This window comes from Euleptes europaea, chromosome 4 (assembly GCF_029931775.1).
Source record: "Euleptes europaea isolate rEulEur1 chromosome 4, rEulEur1.hap1, whole genome shotgun sequence".
Lineage (NCBI taxonomy): Eukaryota > Metazoa > Chordata > Lepidosauria > Squamata > Sphaerodactylidae > Euleptes > Euleptes europaea.
In genome coordinates this window covers 47,911,692-47,927,213 of record NC_079315.1, presented here as the reverse complement: position 1 = coordinate 47,927,213, position 15,522 = coordinate 47,911,692, and the positions used below count along the sequence as shown (strand labels likewise).

At 40.0% G+C, this 15,522-nt stretch overlaps 1 protein-coding gene across 2 annotated transcripts in view; it reads left to right on the top strand.

Moving 5' to 3' along the window:
• KANK1 (KN motif and ankyrin repeat domains 1) overlaps positions 1-14,865 on the top strand; it is a 38,272-nt gene extending 23,407 nt beyond the window's left edge. For both annotated transcript variants that reach the window (XM_056847978.1, XM_056847977.1), the window contains 4 exons: positions 2,985-3,127; positions 10,719-10,919; positions 13,412-13,510; positions 14,599-14,865. In XM_056847978.1, the coding sequence (XP_056703956.1) occupies positions 2,985-3,127; positions 10,719-10,919; positions 13,412-13,510; positions 14,599-14,664 (509 nt within the window). In that variant the 3' untranslated portion in view covers positions 14,665-14,865. The remainder of the gene's footprint in view (positions 1-2,984; positions 3,128-10,718; positions 10,920-13,411; positions 13,511-14,598) is intronic.
• Positions 14,866-15,522: the final 657 nt, after the last annotated feature.

Below are 15,522 nucleotides of genomic sequence, written 5' to 3'. Positions count from 1 at the left end.
AAGCTAAGATGCCTTCCACTGGGCAGCGGTATGAGAAGGTGTGGAATCTTTTAATTTTAGATAAGATATCTGCACAACTCAAAGTAGCAAATAACTTACTCTACGAACTTTTAAAATAGATGGCTGCCTTTTCTAGTATATGTGGAGAAGCGGGCATCACGAAGTAAACCATGCCTATGAAACGTATGATTTGCATTTATTAAGTTATGCTAAGTGAATACAACAAATGGTATGATTTCTTTAAAAAGCACCAATGTATAATAGCCCAAGTAGTGGAACATACCTTGACAGTACAAGGATGTTCTTGTTCTGAGGGAAGGGCATCTTGCAACTTCAGGTGATTCACACTGTGTGCCCAGGGAGGAAGGACCGAATCTTCACTTCCTGCCTTCCTGAGCGGGAACTGCCCAGAAGCTCAGTTTCCGTCCTGCCTTAGCCGAGAGCAGCGTCATGAGCAGCTCCATGCTTGCCTTCAGTAGCTCTTAGGGAACCTTTCCTTTTTTGTCTTCTTATCTGTCTACAGTCTTTTTCTACTTGTTCTACTTGTTCCTATCTTTAAAAAAAAGACGTGCTTTCTCCCACTTTAATTCCTTCGCCTTGCTTCTCACCCCTCCCATGAGAAAATGGTGTCCCGGGGAAGAAACGCCAAAGATGGGTTCCCTGCAGTTGAGGACTACGATGCAGCCCTCGTCTCTTCGGCAGGGCATTCAGCAGAGGAGCACTCTAAAGGCCTCAAACGCGGTACCACAGAGTCGGAGGAGGTTGGGGCGACTGACACAGCCAAGAAAACATGGTCTGAAGAGCCCCACAAAAAAGGTGCGAATCAGCACCATGATGAAGGAGCAGCCTCCTCTGCCAGCCGGTGCAACCTCCTCTGCCAGCCGGTGGTCTCCCTCTCACCTCCTCTGCCAGCTGGTGAGAGGGAGACCACCGAGGAAGATTTGGCTCTCCAGACTATGGCAGGTAATGTTAACCCCTCCCTGTTCAAGCAAGATACGAGCGGGAAGCCAGTCACCCAGGCGGAGGTGTTGGCTATTGTTAATATGGCCGTGGAGAGACAACTTCAGGCAATACAAACCCTGACTGCCCCTGGCTCCGCTCCCTTCCAGCCAGACAACCCAGGCTCTCCATGAAGCACTGCCTTCCTCCCCACCAATGCAGAGAGCCCTCAGAAAGGGAAGCCCAATCTGACTTCCAGAGACCAGGCAATTTGTGGCCTACCAAAGCAGCTATGAAAGCCTCCTTTACAGGGGTGGGGACCCATAAAGACAAAGTGGTCCTTCTCGCCAGATTCCTTCTGGCGAGAAGGACCTGCACAGAACCCTCAGGGTGTACATTAGCCGCACAGCATCCATCAGAAAATCCGATTCTCTCTTCATCTCTGTAAACAACCCCAACAAGGAAAAGAAGTCATCTAGAGCTGCCTTGAGTTATTCCATTTGTCAATATATTGCACATTAGCCGCACATGTACATTAGCTGCACGGTATTGTACATTAGCTGCAGGTGTATGTTAGCTGCAAGGCATCCATCAGAAAATCTGATGCTCTCTTCATCACTCTAAACAACCCCAATAAGGGAAAGAAGTCATCTAGAGCTGCCTTGAGTTGTTCCATTTGTCAGTGTATTGTCCAAGCCTACAAGTCAAGTAAAGCTCCGGTTCCAGAGGATATCACGGCACATTCAGTTAGAAGTGTGGTGACCTCTGCAGCCTTTGACAAACAAGCCACAGTGAAAGACATCTGCAGAGCAGCCACCTGGTCTTCGGTCTCCACTTTCATCAGGCATTACAAGATCAACTCATTTGCCTCTGCTGATGCGGCTTTCAGCCGGAAAGTGTTGCAATATGTTTTGGGAGACAACTAAAACCCACCCAATTCCGGAAGCTCTTAGAGATCCCAGAGTTGCAAGATGTTCTTCCCTCAGAGAATGGAACCTTGATTACTTACTGTGAGGGTTCCTTCTGCTCTGAGGCATAAGGGCATCTTGCCTGCCCACAAGAAGAAGAGGTGACATGGATACAACAACACCATTGTAAGATGTACACGTAAGAATAGGAAGGAAGACTTCTATCGAATAATGATTACTAGGAAAAGGATTCCTTACCTTCCTCCCTAATCCTCTCTAATTCCCTTACTTGACTCAGGAGCCTCTGCTCCTTGTTTATTACAGTTATGGCTTCAGACGTTATGTGTTTGTTCTTCTTGTTTGGCACTGTTGTTCTTGCCGTTTTTCCTAGTTATATATTGTTGCATGGTTCCTTCTTCCTGTCTGAATTAGCTTGGGAAGTATAAAACTGAGCTTCTGGGCAATTCCCGCCCAGGAAGACAGGAAGTGAAAATTTGGTCCTGCCTCCCTGGGCATGCAGTGGGAATCACCTGAAGTTGCAAGATGCCCTTATGCCTCAGAGCAGAAGAAACCCTCATGGTAAGTAGTCAAGGTTCCGTTTAACCTACTGCTGTTGTATTTTTATTTCGTTGCTGTTGTTGATATAAATTAAACTTAAAATAAAGAGTTATAAAAACGATTATGCAGTTCTTTGTGTGTGTGTTCTTAAGCAAAGGCAAAACTTGTACTTTTCAGCCAGCATTTTACTGTTTTGATGTTTCCTATAATAAATCTTAAGCTTTCCCACTACATAACCTGAAACTTTGGCCAAAAGTTGATTCTGTCGGTAGTTCTATTCATAGAATTGTTTAACTGTTGCCTTTAAATTTAACTGTGCCTTAGCAGTTGTCTGAAACATGGCTTTGTGCTCTTCTGTCATGCATCCAATGAAAAGAGTTGTTTTCTTTACTTGGCTCAAGAACATCCTCCCCTCCCCTTTTCCCCTTTGGAAGTTCTTCTGAATCATTGTCATTATGTTAAACAATTACTGTGGATCCAAAAGGCTGCTCTAATAACAGTTTATTCAGTTCTTTTGCACAATTGGTGCTTCTTGGCTTCCAACTTCCTGACCAGACTCTCTCATCTATCCCTCTGCAGATGTCTGCAATGTAAATCACCAGAACAAGGCTGGGTATACCCCCATTATGCTGGCTGCTCTTGCAGCTGTGGAGGCTGCGAAAGACATGAGAATAGTGGAAGAGCTCTTTGCCTGTGGAGATGTGAATGCTAAAGCTAGTCAGGTTGGTACTGCTGAATGCAGATCATTCATACCAATTGACAGACTTTCATAGAAGATAGAGAGGGTTGGTTTTAAGTATGTTATGATGGCTAGGAGACAAATGCATCTAAGAATTAATTCCAATCCACTTTGTTAGATTGATTTTCAACTGCTTTTCAGTCATGGTGCCCTATTTTATAATAATAGCCAGAGTAATTATCTTGTACAAAGTTGATTTGTACATCTCACTGGCATATTGTGATAACTGAAATTATTTTTAGAACACTTTAATTATATTATTTATGAGCAAATGCTGAATTTATAAGAAGTACCAGCAGGTAAGAAGTCTCTGTTTTCTTTTATCTGTGTGTGTATTTTTAAGTGTTGCTCCTAAAACACAATCTTGGGAGAAGATGTAAACATGATCTGCAAATTTCATTCACAGCTCACTTGTTTTCTCTCTGTATTTTCTGGAGAAAATGAATAGACCTATTCATAACTTGCAGCATGCTTAATTTGTGGTTTGTTTTGTTAATAGAGTTAGACCTCTACTGCTCTGTTCTGGAAGTGCCCTCATTGCATTTAGTTCAAACTCTTCACAGCTAAACTCTGATCAAAGCGATTCTGTAAATTGCAAGCAGAATATGGCTGTACACCACCTTGATATCTTCAAGAAGCCTCAATCCTTGTTTTGCATTTTCTAAAAAAGTTTTCTAAGGCGTTATGTGAACTGAGGAATGTGTTTTATGGTTTTGCAGATAAGATGTAGATAGCCTGCCTCAAGCATGGTTTGAAGACAAGGCTGATGGCTGAGCTGGCGTTTGATTTGTGGGGTATATCTGTAATTTTAGATGTGAAGATGAGCTGAGGGGGCATCTTTTGATATTATGTCTGTCTTCACTGTACGTTTCTCTAATAGACTCGCTTTTTGTTTGTTTGTTTGTTTGTTTGTTTGGGGAGTGTGCATACAGAAACTGGCTATTACTGTTCCTCATGCAGATAGTGAAAATCAGTGCAACAGGGCCAGCCATGACTACTAATGGGTATTCTGAAAATCTGGGGTTTCCTCAGGTTTGCAGAAAAATCTGTAATTGTCCCCCCATAATGGTGTGTATGTGTTTAAAAACAACAACAACCAGTCATATCTTTGCATGCACAGAGGTAGGAAAAATGCTGGCCAGAGTTTGATTGCCATTGTGAGTTGGTGTAGAAACCACAATGCACATCAAGCAACCTGCCTAGAACTTTGGTGCTGGGCCTTGGAGACCCAGGAGTGCCCAGGAGGAGGAGGAGACATTGACAGTAGCGACTATAGCCAGGAAGTGAAAATGAAAGAAGGGGAAGGCAACTGCCAACGGAGAAGTGATTGCAGCCAGGAAGGAGAGGAATCATTCTTTTTTTTTCTTTTTTTATATAAATTTTATTGGGTTTTATGATAGAAATTTTCCATTGCATTAAACAACATCTATAACAATATCGAATTTCAATTCTAACCTAAAGTTGTTATAATTCCATATCATATAATAAAAAAGAGAAAAGAAAAAAGAAAAAAAAGAAATGGAAAATTTTTTGACTTCCCCATCACCTCTATCTGCCTCTTGATAAAAAGTTCCTCCCGTCATAGGTAATCTAATCTTGATAAAATATCGATACCATATATAAAAAACCATAATCTGTTAGTAAATATAATTATGCTTATTCAATATAAAAAAAAAAATCAAAAATAATCCTCTGGATCAGATTAGAAAATATTCTTCCATTCTTCCCAATTTTAACTCATATTCACAATAATGCATCCACGCCCCCCATTCCCCCAAAAACCGAACGTCATTTTCTTCATTTAGAATAGCTGTGAGTTTTGCCATTTCTGCCACTTCAAACATTTTAACAATCCAGTCTTTTTTCTCTGGAGTTTCTAGCCCTTTCCATTTCGCTGCATAAAGCAGTCTCGCAGCTGTTGTGGCATATATCAAAAAGGTTCTTTGTGTTGCTAAGTCGTCAGGAATCATACTCAATAACATCATTTCTGGTGTTTTGGATATGTTCTTTTGTAGTATTAATCTCAGTTCGTTATAAATCATGTCCCAGAAGTCTTTGGCTTTGTCACAGGTCCACCACATGTGATAAAAGGAACCAATTTCTTTGTTACATTTCCAACAAGTAGGGGACATCGTTTTATAAATCTTTGCAATTTTCTTGGGTGTTAGATACCATCTATACATCATTTTATAGATGTTTTCTCGCACTGACTGTGCTTTTATTCCTTTTAAATCTTTAGACCATAATCTTTCCCATTTATTTAAAACAATATCATGTCCCACATTTTGAGCCCAATCGATCATAGTTGGTTTAATCGTGTCCTGCTCACAGTATATTATTAAAAGGAGATTATACATTTTAGAAATCAGCTTTGTATTATTGTCTAGTAGAATCCTTTGAAAAGGAGATTTTTCTTTAGAGAAACCTTTTTTTGCATCTTGTACAAAAACTGATTTGATTTGGTAATATTGAAGCCATTGTAAATCATCCTTAAGCAGTTGAAAGTCTTTTAGTGAGCATTTCTTTCCTTCCCAATTAATTAGATCTTGATAAGTAATAAATTTGTCTGGTCTAAGTGGGCGCAAAGTTAGCATTTCTTGGGGCGATATCCACATCGGTGTTTCTGGTTCCAAAATGTGTTTATATCTCATCCAAATACGAAGTAGAGAGGACTTGATTATATGATTACGGAATGTTGCTTGTAATTTAATTTTATCATACCACAAATAACCATGCCATCCACTTAAGTTATTATAACCTTCCAAGTCTAGCAAACGTACATTTGACAAATTCATCCAGTCTTTTAGCCATACTAAAGCTACCGCTTCAGCATAGAGTTGAAAGTTAGGCAGTGCTAAACCTCCTCTAGTTTTTAGATCCACCAAGTATTTATAAGCAGTCCTTGGTTTTTTTCCTTGCCAGATGAAGTTTGAGATGTCTTTCCTCCAAGTTTCAAAATATTTTGTTTGTGATATTATTGGTAAATTTTGGAATAAGAAGAGCATCCTCGGTAAGACATTCATTTGGATCGTTGAGATACGTCCCATTAATGACAATTTTTTGTTTGACCATATAATCATATCCGTTTTAATCTTACCCCATAACTTGAGGTAATTGTTGGTTAACAGATCTTTATTCTTTGCAGTGATCCAAATTCCCAGGTATTTAACTTTGTTAGCTTTCTCCCAGCCAGTATATGATATAAATTCCTGTTGTTGTATTTCCGATAAATTTTTAAATATTATCTTTGTTTTTTCTTGATTCACTTTAAAGCCTGATACTTTTCCAAAATCATCCAAAGTCTCCTGAAGTATATTCATTGACTGTGTTGGGTTTTCCAAAATTAGCAGTAGGTCATCCGCGAATGCTCTCAACTTAAATTCATGTTTTTTAATTCTTAGCCCGCGGATGTCCTCCATACTTCTTAGTTTCACACATAGCGGTTCCAACACCAACAAAAATAAAAGTGGAGACAAGGGACATCCCTGTCTAGTCCCTTTCGTGATTTGGCAGTTATCTGACATTGATTCATTAACCAAAATTTTAGCTTGTTGGGAGGTATAAATAGCCGATATACCTTTCTGAAAACGATCTCCAAAATTCAATTTATCCAAAATCCGTTTCAAAAAGTTCCAAGAGACCATATCAAAGGCTTTTTCTGCATCCAAAAATACAAAAGCCGCAGTTTGTTGAATGTTATGGTCATAATATTCCAGTGAATCTAGTAAAATTCTTACATTGTCTTTTATTTGCCTTCCTGGTATAAAACCTGCTTGGGCCTCATGTATAAGATCCTTAATAAATTGCTTTATCCTACATGCCAAGACCGAAGCAAAAATTTTGTAATCCACATTTAAGAGCGATATAGGTCTGTAATTAGATGTTTTTTCTGGATCTCTTCCTTCTTTGGGTATCAGTGATATAAATGCGTGTGACCAAGTCTCCGGGGATGTTCCCTCGTCCAAAATTGCATTGTAGAGTGAACCAAAAAATCCAACTAAATTGTCACTAAATGTTCTATAAAATAGTGCAGTAATTCCATCTGGTCCAGGTGTTTTATCCGTTTTTTGTCTCAGTATTGCTTCTTGTATTTCTTCCCTTGTTACTGGAGCTTCAATACATTCTCTCTGGGTCATTGACAAAGCTTTCATCTGTATTGAGTTTAGAAATTTATCTATTTTCTGTTTTGGAGTATTTTCTTTCTGATATAACTTAGAGTAAAATGAAACAAATTCTTTCTGAATTTCTGAAGTTGAATAAACTGGTCCTTTAGCAGTTTGGATTTTTGTTATAATCTTCTTTTGAAATGAGTCCTTCAGTTGTGTTGCTAAAAATTTTCCTGGTTTATTTGCATATTCAAAATACTTTTGTTTAGCAAGTTTCAGATTTTTATTCATTTCCTCCATTATTACCAAATTTAATTGGTGTTTAGATGCAGAAATCTGTATTTGAATTTCTCTTCTCTCTTCTTCCTGTGTTACCATTACCAATTTCTGCTCCAAATTTTGTAAATTCCAAAGTATGTTGTTTGTAAATTGCAATTGAGTCTTCTTCCAGGCCGAGTGTTTCTGTATCATAAAACCTCTCAGAACAGCTTTGAATGCGTCCCAAACTGTATTTAAAGAAGTTTCCCCATTAAGGTTAATTTCAAAAAAGTCTTTCATTAAAACCTGTAATTCCTTTTGTATCTTGTTGTCTTTTAAAAGTTTATCGTTCATTCGCCATCTAAATGCTTGTTTATTGTTCCAATCAAAGGTAACAGGATTGTGATCAGAAAAAGTTCTAGGTAAAATATGAATTTTACGTAGTTGCGTGAAAATTGATTTACTGGCCCATATCATATCGATTCTGGAGTGTGGATCGTGTCTTGCTGAATAAAAGGTATATTCTTTAGCTGTTGTATTCATTGTTCTCCAAATGTCTTGTAATTCTAATTCTGAAGCCATGGCAAAGAAAGTTTTAGGCAAGCATCCATCATTGATATCTTTTGCTTTTGATTTTTTGTCTAGAGATGGGAGAATAATTCCATTGAAGTCGCCCATCAATAAAATTTGGTCTTGTGCGTACTGGGTTATCAGGTCATGTAATTTTTCATAGAAGGATTTTTTCCCTTCATTGGGTGCATAGATTCCAACCACTATTGTCCTTTGTCCCAATATTTTAGTTCTGATAATTACAATTCTTCCTTCATTGTCTTTATATACTAGTTCTGGACAGAGACTGGGGTGGGCATAGATTACCACTCCCTTTGTTTTAGTTTTAGCAGAAGCAATAAATGCTTGTCCAAGCACCTGTTTCTCCAAGTATTTTTTATGCTTTGAAGCTATATGGGTTTCTTGTAGGCAAATTAGGGAGTATTTATATTTCTGTAGATATTTGAAAATTCTGGCCCTTTTAGTTTTCTCATTCAGTCCATTTACATTCCAAGAAATTGCTTTTGCCATAATGTAGTATTTTTTAGCAAAATAAAAAGTCTATAGTTTAGTACCACCTTCTGCACCCTGTACCTCTTCTTCTTCCTCTTCTTCTTCCTCCTTCTCTCCAGGTAATTCTTTAAGGTCCATTTTATATTTTCTCAAAAATTTCCCCACATCTGCTTGGGATAGAATTGTCGTTTTCACTTCCTTATAGGTGAAAGCCAAACCTTGTGGCATAATCCAACGATATTTGATGCCATTAGCTTTCAGTATAGACACAAAGTCTTTGTAGTTATTCCTCTGTGAAAGTAGATGCCTTGGAATATCCTTCAGTAGTATAAGAGAGGAGTCTCCTGCTGACACTGGATTTTCATAATGAATCTTCATAATCTTGTCTTTAACTCTGGTGTCATAGAACACTATCATCAAATCTCTTGGCTTAGATCTTCTCATTCTAGCAGGTAGTGGTATCCTGTATATTCTATTAATGGCTTGTTTTAATTCTTGTTCATCTATCTGAAATAAGTAGGCCAAATTTGGTATTGCAGATTCTTTATTATCTCCCATCATATCTGGAAAATTGCGTATACGAAGGTTGGTCTCTTTCACTCTCATCTCCATCATTGCCATTTGATTTTTTGCCGCCATCTGATCCGCTTGTATTGTTTCAATCTGTTTTTCTTGGCTTGTTAATTTTTTCTTTGTGTCCTTGTGCTCATCCATCACTTTCTTAATTGATACATCCATCGCTTGCATATCTGTCTTCATAACAATCATTTGAGTTTTTACTTCTTTCAAGTCTCCAGTGACCACATCCAACTTCTGATTAATAGCTTGGGATGCTTGACCAAGATTTGTCATCATAGAAGTCAACTGTGCCATCTGTGCAGACATCTGTTCAAACTGTTTATTTGTTGCCTCAGTTTGTTTAGTTAGCATATCCTGTAACTTTTTTTCCATGGTCGAGGTTTGTAAAGAGTCCCTTAGTTTAGTATAGGCAGGGCTATGTAGTGAGCCAGAGCGGGGTCGAGACATTTACATTCAAAAGAAGCTGGTAAAATACATGTCCACCGACAGGGCCTTTAAGGTGCTGGTTAAAAGATGATAATTCAAAGATCAGCCTAATAATTTTTTCGGGTTGAAAAGAGTCGAAATTGGCTTTAAAATTGCATTTTAAAGTTTTAAAATACCAGTGAGTTTTTTCGGTCGCTCTAGATCGGATTAATCAGGAAGTAAACAGGAAGTTACTAGTGCTGCAGACCTTCTATCGCCTCTTCTCGATGGTTATTCCTTCAGGAATGATTTGAAAGTAACTCGAGTGCGACGGATATTCAGTCCCGCGGCTACTTCCTGTTGTTTTAGTTCCAATGATAGAGAGGGTGTTATAGAGAGTCTTCCGTTCCAGGCACTCCCTTACTGCAAACGTGGCAGGAATTCGCCGGAAAATCAGGAAGAGAAATCACCCTCCCCTTCCTTCGGACCTTCTCATTGGTGATAATTCTTGTCAGTCTAAAAGGTATCCTTCCGACTCTTTGTTATGGTTTAGGCTGATCGATCCGATAAGGCTCCTGTCGCTAATCCCGATGACTAACTCAGATCAAACTTTTTCAGTTCGGATTATGGAGGGGTGGGGGTCCCAGAAATATTCTTATCAGCCTCCCGTCTGTTCAAATTTCTAGTAAGTAGACGAAGAGTTCTTTTGTACTCACTTGGGTGTCAAGAGGTGAGGTTCTTTTCTTTATGTAGTCCTTATGTTGGTATTAAGGCGGTGGAGGGTAGAGCTTGCTGCCAAAGTTGCGTTTTGGCGATGTCCTTCCCTAGTGCCCTCGCAGGACCGGCGTCTAGGACTCCGAGGGGCTTAAAAAAGCCCCCTCAGAGTACCTAGGAGGTCAAACCGCGTTTGCGGGCTGCAGGGAGTTCCTGCTTTCCAACCCACTTGCAAGGGTCGGATTGGGGTATCTATGTACCCCAAAAATAACGCAAACTTGGATTTCTCCCAGGACAACCTGGGGAAATGGAGTGCTCTCTCCAACGGCACCACCGGAAGTCAGGAGAGGAATCATTCTTGACATCATTCTCAGCAGGACGCTATTGCACTAATCTTTGTTCCAAAGAATGAACCGGGGATAAAATTACTTCATGTACTTCTGTATGTAGGCTGGCCAAACTGCTCTGATGCTTGCTGTGAGTCATGGCCGAATAGATATGGTGAAAGCTTTACTGGCCTGTGGAGCAGATGTCAACATCCAGGATGATGAGGGTTCCACTGCCTTGATGTGTGCTAGTGAACATGGACACGTTGAAATAGTTAAACTCTTGCTGGCTCAACCTGGATGTAATGGAACCCTGGAGGACAATGTAAGTTATCTCCACAGGCTCTAAGTACTTGGTTTAAATTATCTTTGGCTGAATATTCCTTAAGAGATAATGGAAGGAGGGATGGGTGGAGGATTGCGTGATTTAATTCCTATGTAACATCCACCTGACAGTAAAGTGCCAAATTCCTGGTTTCATCCCTGCTTTATACAAATATGGCTATTGGTAGTAGAGATAGATTGAACCAAAGGCCTAATATAGCTAGTAGTAGGGAATTTGGGGGGGGGAGGGTTGGTCGCAGTAGCTTACTACCAGTTGATAGCTCTCTCTTGGTTTGCATACACTTGCTGGATGAAAAACTACTGTTTCACCACCACCATCCCCATTGCAGAAAGACCTGGTTAACTTATCACTGTGATAGTATTGTTAGCCATCATATATGAACATATATGACCAGTACTTGAATGCCAATAAAAGGTAAGATAACTTACTTCTCAGCAATTCTAATGCTTATTTCACTTTTGCCCACCCTTATGCATGGTTAAGGGATGTTTTGCATATTACATAATGCCAGTCCCACTCTACCAGTCCTGGTTCCCTAACAAGAGTACTCATATGATACACACTTAAAAACACATGTATGTTGCATTCATATACAGTTTCCAGGATATGGTCTGAAGGCATGTGACGCAACATCCTTGCTGAAGCTTGGGTCGAATCAGTACTTGGGTGGAAGACCACCTAGAAACCCATGTATGCTGCCTTGAGATTTGTGGAATAAATGTAATTTTAAAATCACATTGTGCTTTTAAGGGTACACCTGATGCAGAAAGATTCCTTGGCTCAGTTAAGATGTCACAAACCTATCTCTGTTTGTGACTGGCACAAATGTGGTTAATTGCCAGGCTTGCCTTCCCCTTGGCATGCCAAGATTTATAACAGAAGAGTCAAGTTGTGGCATCGGAGTCCACCTTCATGAACTGACATTTGCTACTAGCCCAGTAACTGGGGATTCTTAACCAAGATTAAAATATGATTAAAATCCCAGTTATTGGTAAAGAAACAAACTTTGGTTAGTAAAAGTGTCCCCTTCAGATTCCCAGTAAATCTGAAGAACCGGGTTCCTTCCCCCACTCCTCCACATGAAGCCTGCTGGGTGACTTTGGGCTAGTCACAGTTCTCTCAGAACTCTCTCAGCCCACACAGAGGCAGAGAATGGCAAACCACCTCTGAACGTCTCTTGCTTTGAAAACCCTACAGGATCACCATAAATCAGCTACAACTTGACGGCACTTTACTCACACACACACCTTCAGAAGCTGTGATACAGTGGAGATAGGCTTAACAACGGTCTCTTCAGTGCTGCATCCAAGGAGAAACAAAGAAGCCCATGACCCTGGGAATTAATCAAGTTTGTGACTGTCACAAACAAGCTGAGAATTGTTTGCCTGCACTGGCATCCTGAATTGCTTTTACTTGAGTGGGTCTTAATGATAATAATATAATAATAAACTTTAATTTATATCCCGCCCTCCTCCGGCAATGCCAGACACAGGACGGTTAACATCATACATGTATATAATGGTGCCCAAGATCTCTGTGTCATGAAGTGCTTAAATATAGATGTTTCTCTTGAAAACAAAAGGCTAAAGAATAGCAGAGGAAGTGGCAAGGACTGAAGCAAGTATCATAGGAAATTTTTACTGTGGTTGAAATAAAATCTATATCTGTAAATGTTTCATTATAACCGTTTCTTCCTCCAGTGGGGAACTGCATTCATCCACCCTGTAATTCTGACATCAGCAGTCTACTATTTCTTTTTGTCAGATTATGTATAATCTACAAAAAGCATAGTTGTAAAGAACAGCCTGCTCTGGGAGGTATTTAAAATTTAAAAATGTGGTTGTCCTGTTAATAGTAGTTACCATAGCTCATTCTCATATTTGATTAACGTTTATCTCTTCTCCACATTTCTACCTCCCCCCGACCTTTCCTGAGCAATATCATTTTTCCCTCTGAAACAAAGTGATAGAATTACTTCTAGCATTCTTCTGGTGATGGTGTGGGGCTGTGGCTCAGTTGTAGAGCATCTGCTTGGCATGCAGAAGGTCCCAGGTTCAATTCCCAGCATCTGCGATTAATGGGACTAGGCAAGTAGGTGATGTGAAAGACCTCTACCTGAGACCCTGGAGAGTCACTGCCGGTCTGAGTAGACAATACTGACTTTGATGGACCAAGGGTCTGATTCAGTGTAAGGCAGCTTCATGTGTTCATGTGTGTGCTTAGCAATAATATAGCTCCCTTGTTGAGAGAAATTATGAAGCCTCTGACAGTTGGATTGCCTCATAACACACAAGCACAGAGTTTGTCACTTAATTATGAAATGGTTTGTTTCTTTACAAAAATGGGATTCGTTGTCTTGGCTGGCTGAATAACAGGACCTTTGTTTCTGTATCTTGCAATAGCTGAAGGTTGTTGCAGTATTTAAAAGGTTTAGAGAGACATGCATTCATTAATCTCTCTCTTCGTTTAAGGATGGCAGCACAGCACTTTCAATAGCTCTTGAGGCAGGTCACAAGGATATAGCCGTTCTTCTCTACGCTCATGTAAACTTTTCCAAAACCCAGTCCCCGGTGAGTACATGGCATATTCAGCATACGTCAACACTTGTGGGCTCTTCCAACCAAATGTCCATTAATCCCAGCTCACCTCACCCCCAGTATTTTGAAACTGTCTGTTGGTCTGTATTCCTTGGCTTTACTTAGCCTCCACCTGGTCTTATGTTTACCATATCAGATCAGTGCAGCTCTGTTGATTTTTAAGAAAGAACAGGAAGGGCCTTGCAGTAAAAACCGCTGATAAGGAAGGTGGTTTCTCACTTGCCCCCAAGTTAGACACTTTAATATCCAAAGTTGGAAAATGTGAGGTTCTGTCAGGTCAGGAGCACCCATCCAAATAGTCACACAGGCCAGAATCACACTTGACTGGAATTTAGTGGGATATATTGTGAATGTGTGACATCACCATGACATCATCGTACCTTGCTCCATAAATGTCAGGGTTTGGGATCTGAAGATTTGGTAACACATAGGGCTCAAGCAGATGAGATGAAGATTACCATGTCATTCCATAGATAAATTACAGGTTGCAGACTCATGCAGCCTGTTTGCCTCAAGGTTGTAAAGTGTAGGGGGTTGACTCTTCAGCTGTCGCCATTTCATTGTTTGAAAACTGGCAATATGCTTTGTTGTTAGTACTTTAAAGGGAAAATGTCCTGGTGTTGGCACTTCAGCAGCATGCCTGAGATTTTCTGCTCATCTCTTGTGGTGTTGCTTCTTTGGCACCCAGCTGCTCTGACGCTGGTGGGCTGGGCCCCTTCGTAGGAGCTTTATCCATTTGGAGTCCAGCCCTGTCTTCTGTATCACCAGATTGCTGGGGAGGGAGTATTGCAAGCCCCACTGACAGGCATTGATGGGCTGCATTTTGTGCACCCCTGTTGCAGGAATGAGTTATCCTCTGTTATTCCTGCTGTTTGCTTCTTGCATGTGAGAAACCATGTTCTTCAGCATTCCTCATACTGTTGCACATATGTTCAATAGCTGGTGAAGGTGCACTGAACCTTAAACTCAACAGAAGTATTTAGTAAGCTGAAGGGTCACTGGCTTTCTACGGTACGCTTATTTATTTCCTAAATTAACAGCCCTTTATTTTTTCTTCTCAGGGAACACCAAGGCTTGGAAGAAAGCCATCTCCTGCTCCTAACCTTAGAGGCACATTCGATTGCTAGTTCCAAATACCTGTATACTCTAATGTCCACCTCTCTGAAGCTGCTACTAGTTACTGTTTTACAGTGACTGATCTTGAATGTAATTGTATTGTGCCTGAACTCACCAGCAACCTGAAAGCAGATTGACTAATACCAACTGGGGGTGGGGGGAGAGTTAGGACAGTATCGTTGCTAATATTACTTAGCATCAGTGCACCACAGTGTGGCGACATTGCTCCCTGTGGTCACACAGATAAGGCAGTCTTCTCCACACCTGCTGCAGGATTGCAAAGGGTTTCTGGTCATTCACAGAAAATTGTGTGGTAAGGTGGTAGATATGGTAATGCTGGATGGGGACAGTTGTTGTAAAGAAATTGCCTCTGTGTGGCAGCTGTTGGCCTCTGAGTCATTTTGCCCATCTTTTCAAACTTAAAGAAATAGCATAAAAATTCTATTTTTCTTTGCTGCAGAATATGTCTCCCTACTATGTTGCATAGGTTTAAGTATTTTAAGCTGTTCAGCTATGACTATTCCCCACCCCCAACACATCTTGTTGGCTTTATAAAATGGTGTTTTTAATGAATATTTATATTTGCTTTTGCTGGGATTGTTAGCAAGAAGCCTTTTATCGAAAACATCATTCCAAAATAGTTGAGTTCTGTTGTAATGCTTACTTTAATCTAAAAAGCGGCAATTGCTTACCTTGCCAACTATTTGGAATGTTGGCTGGTGGGCTGATGGCTTAACAATGAAAGATGAGCCACAGTCTGTCCTGCAACTTGCAAAATAAATTGTTGCTGCTGATTTGTATAGCTTTTATAAGATTAAGCTTTTATAAGATTGACACAGTATTTTTGACATTTTTATTCCATAATAAAT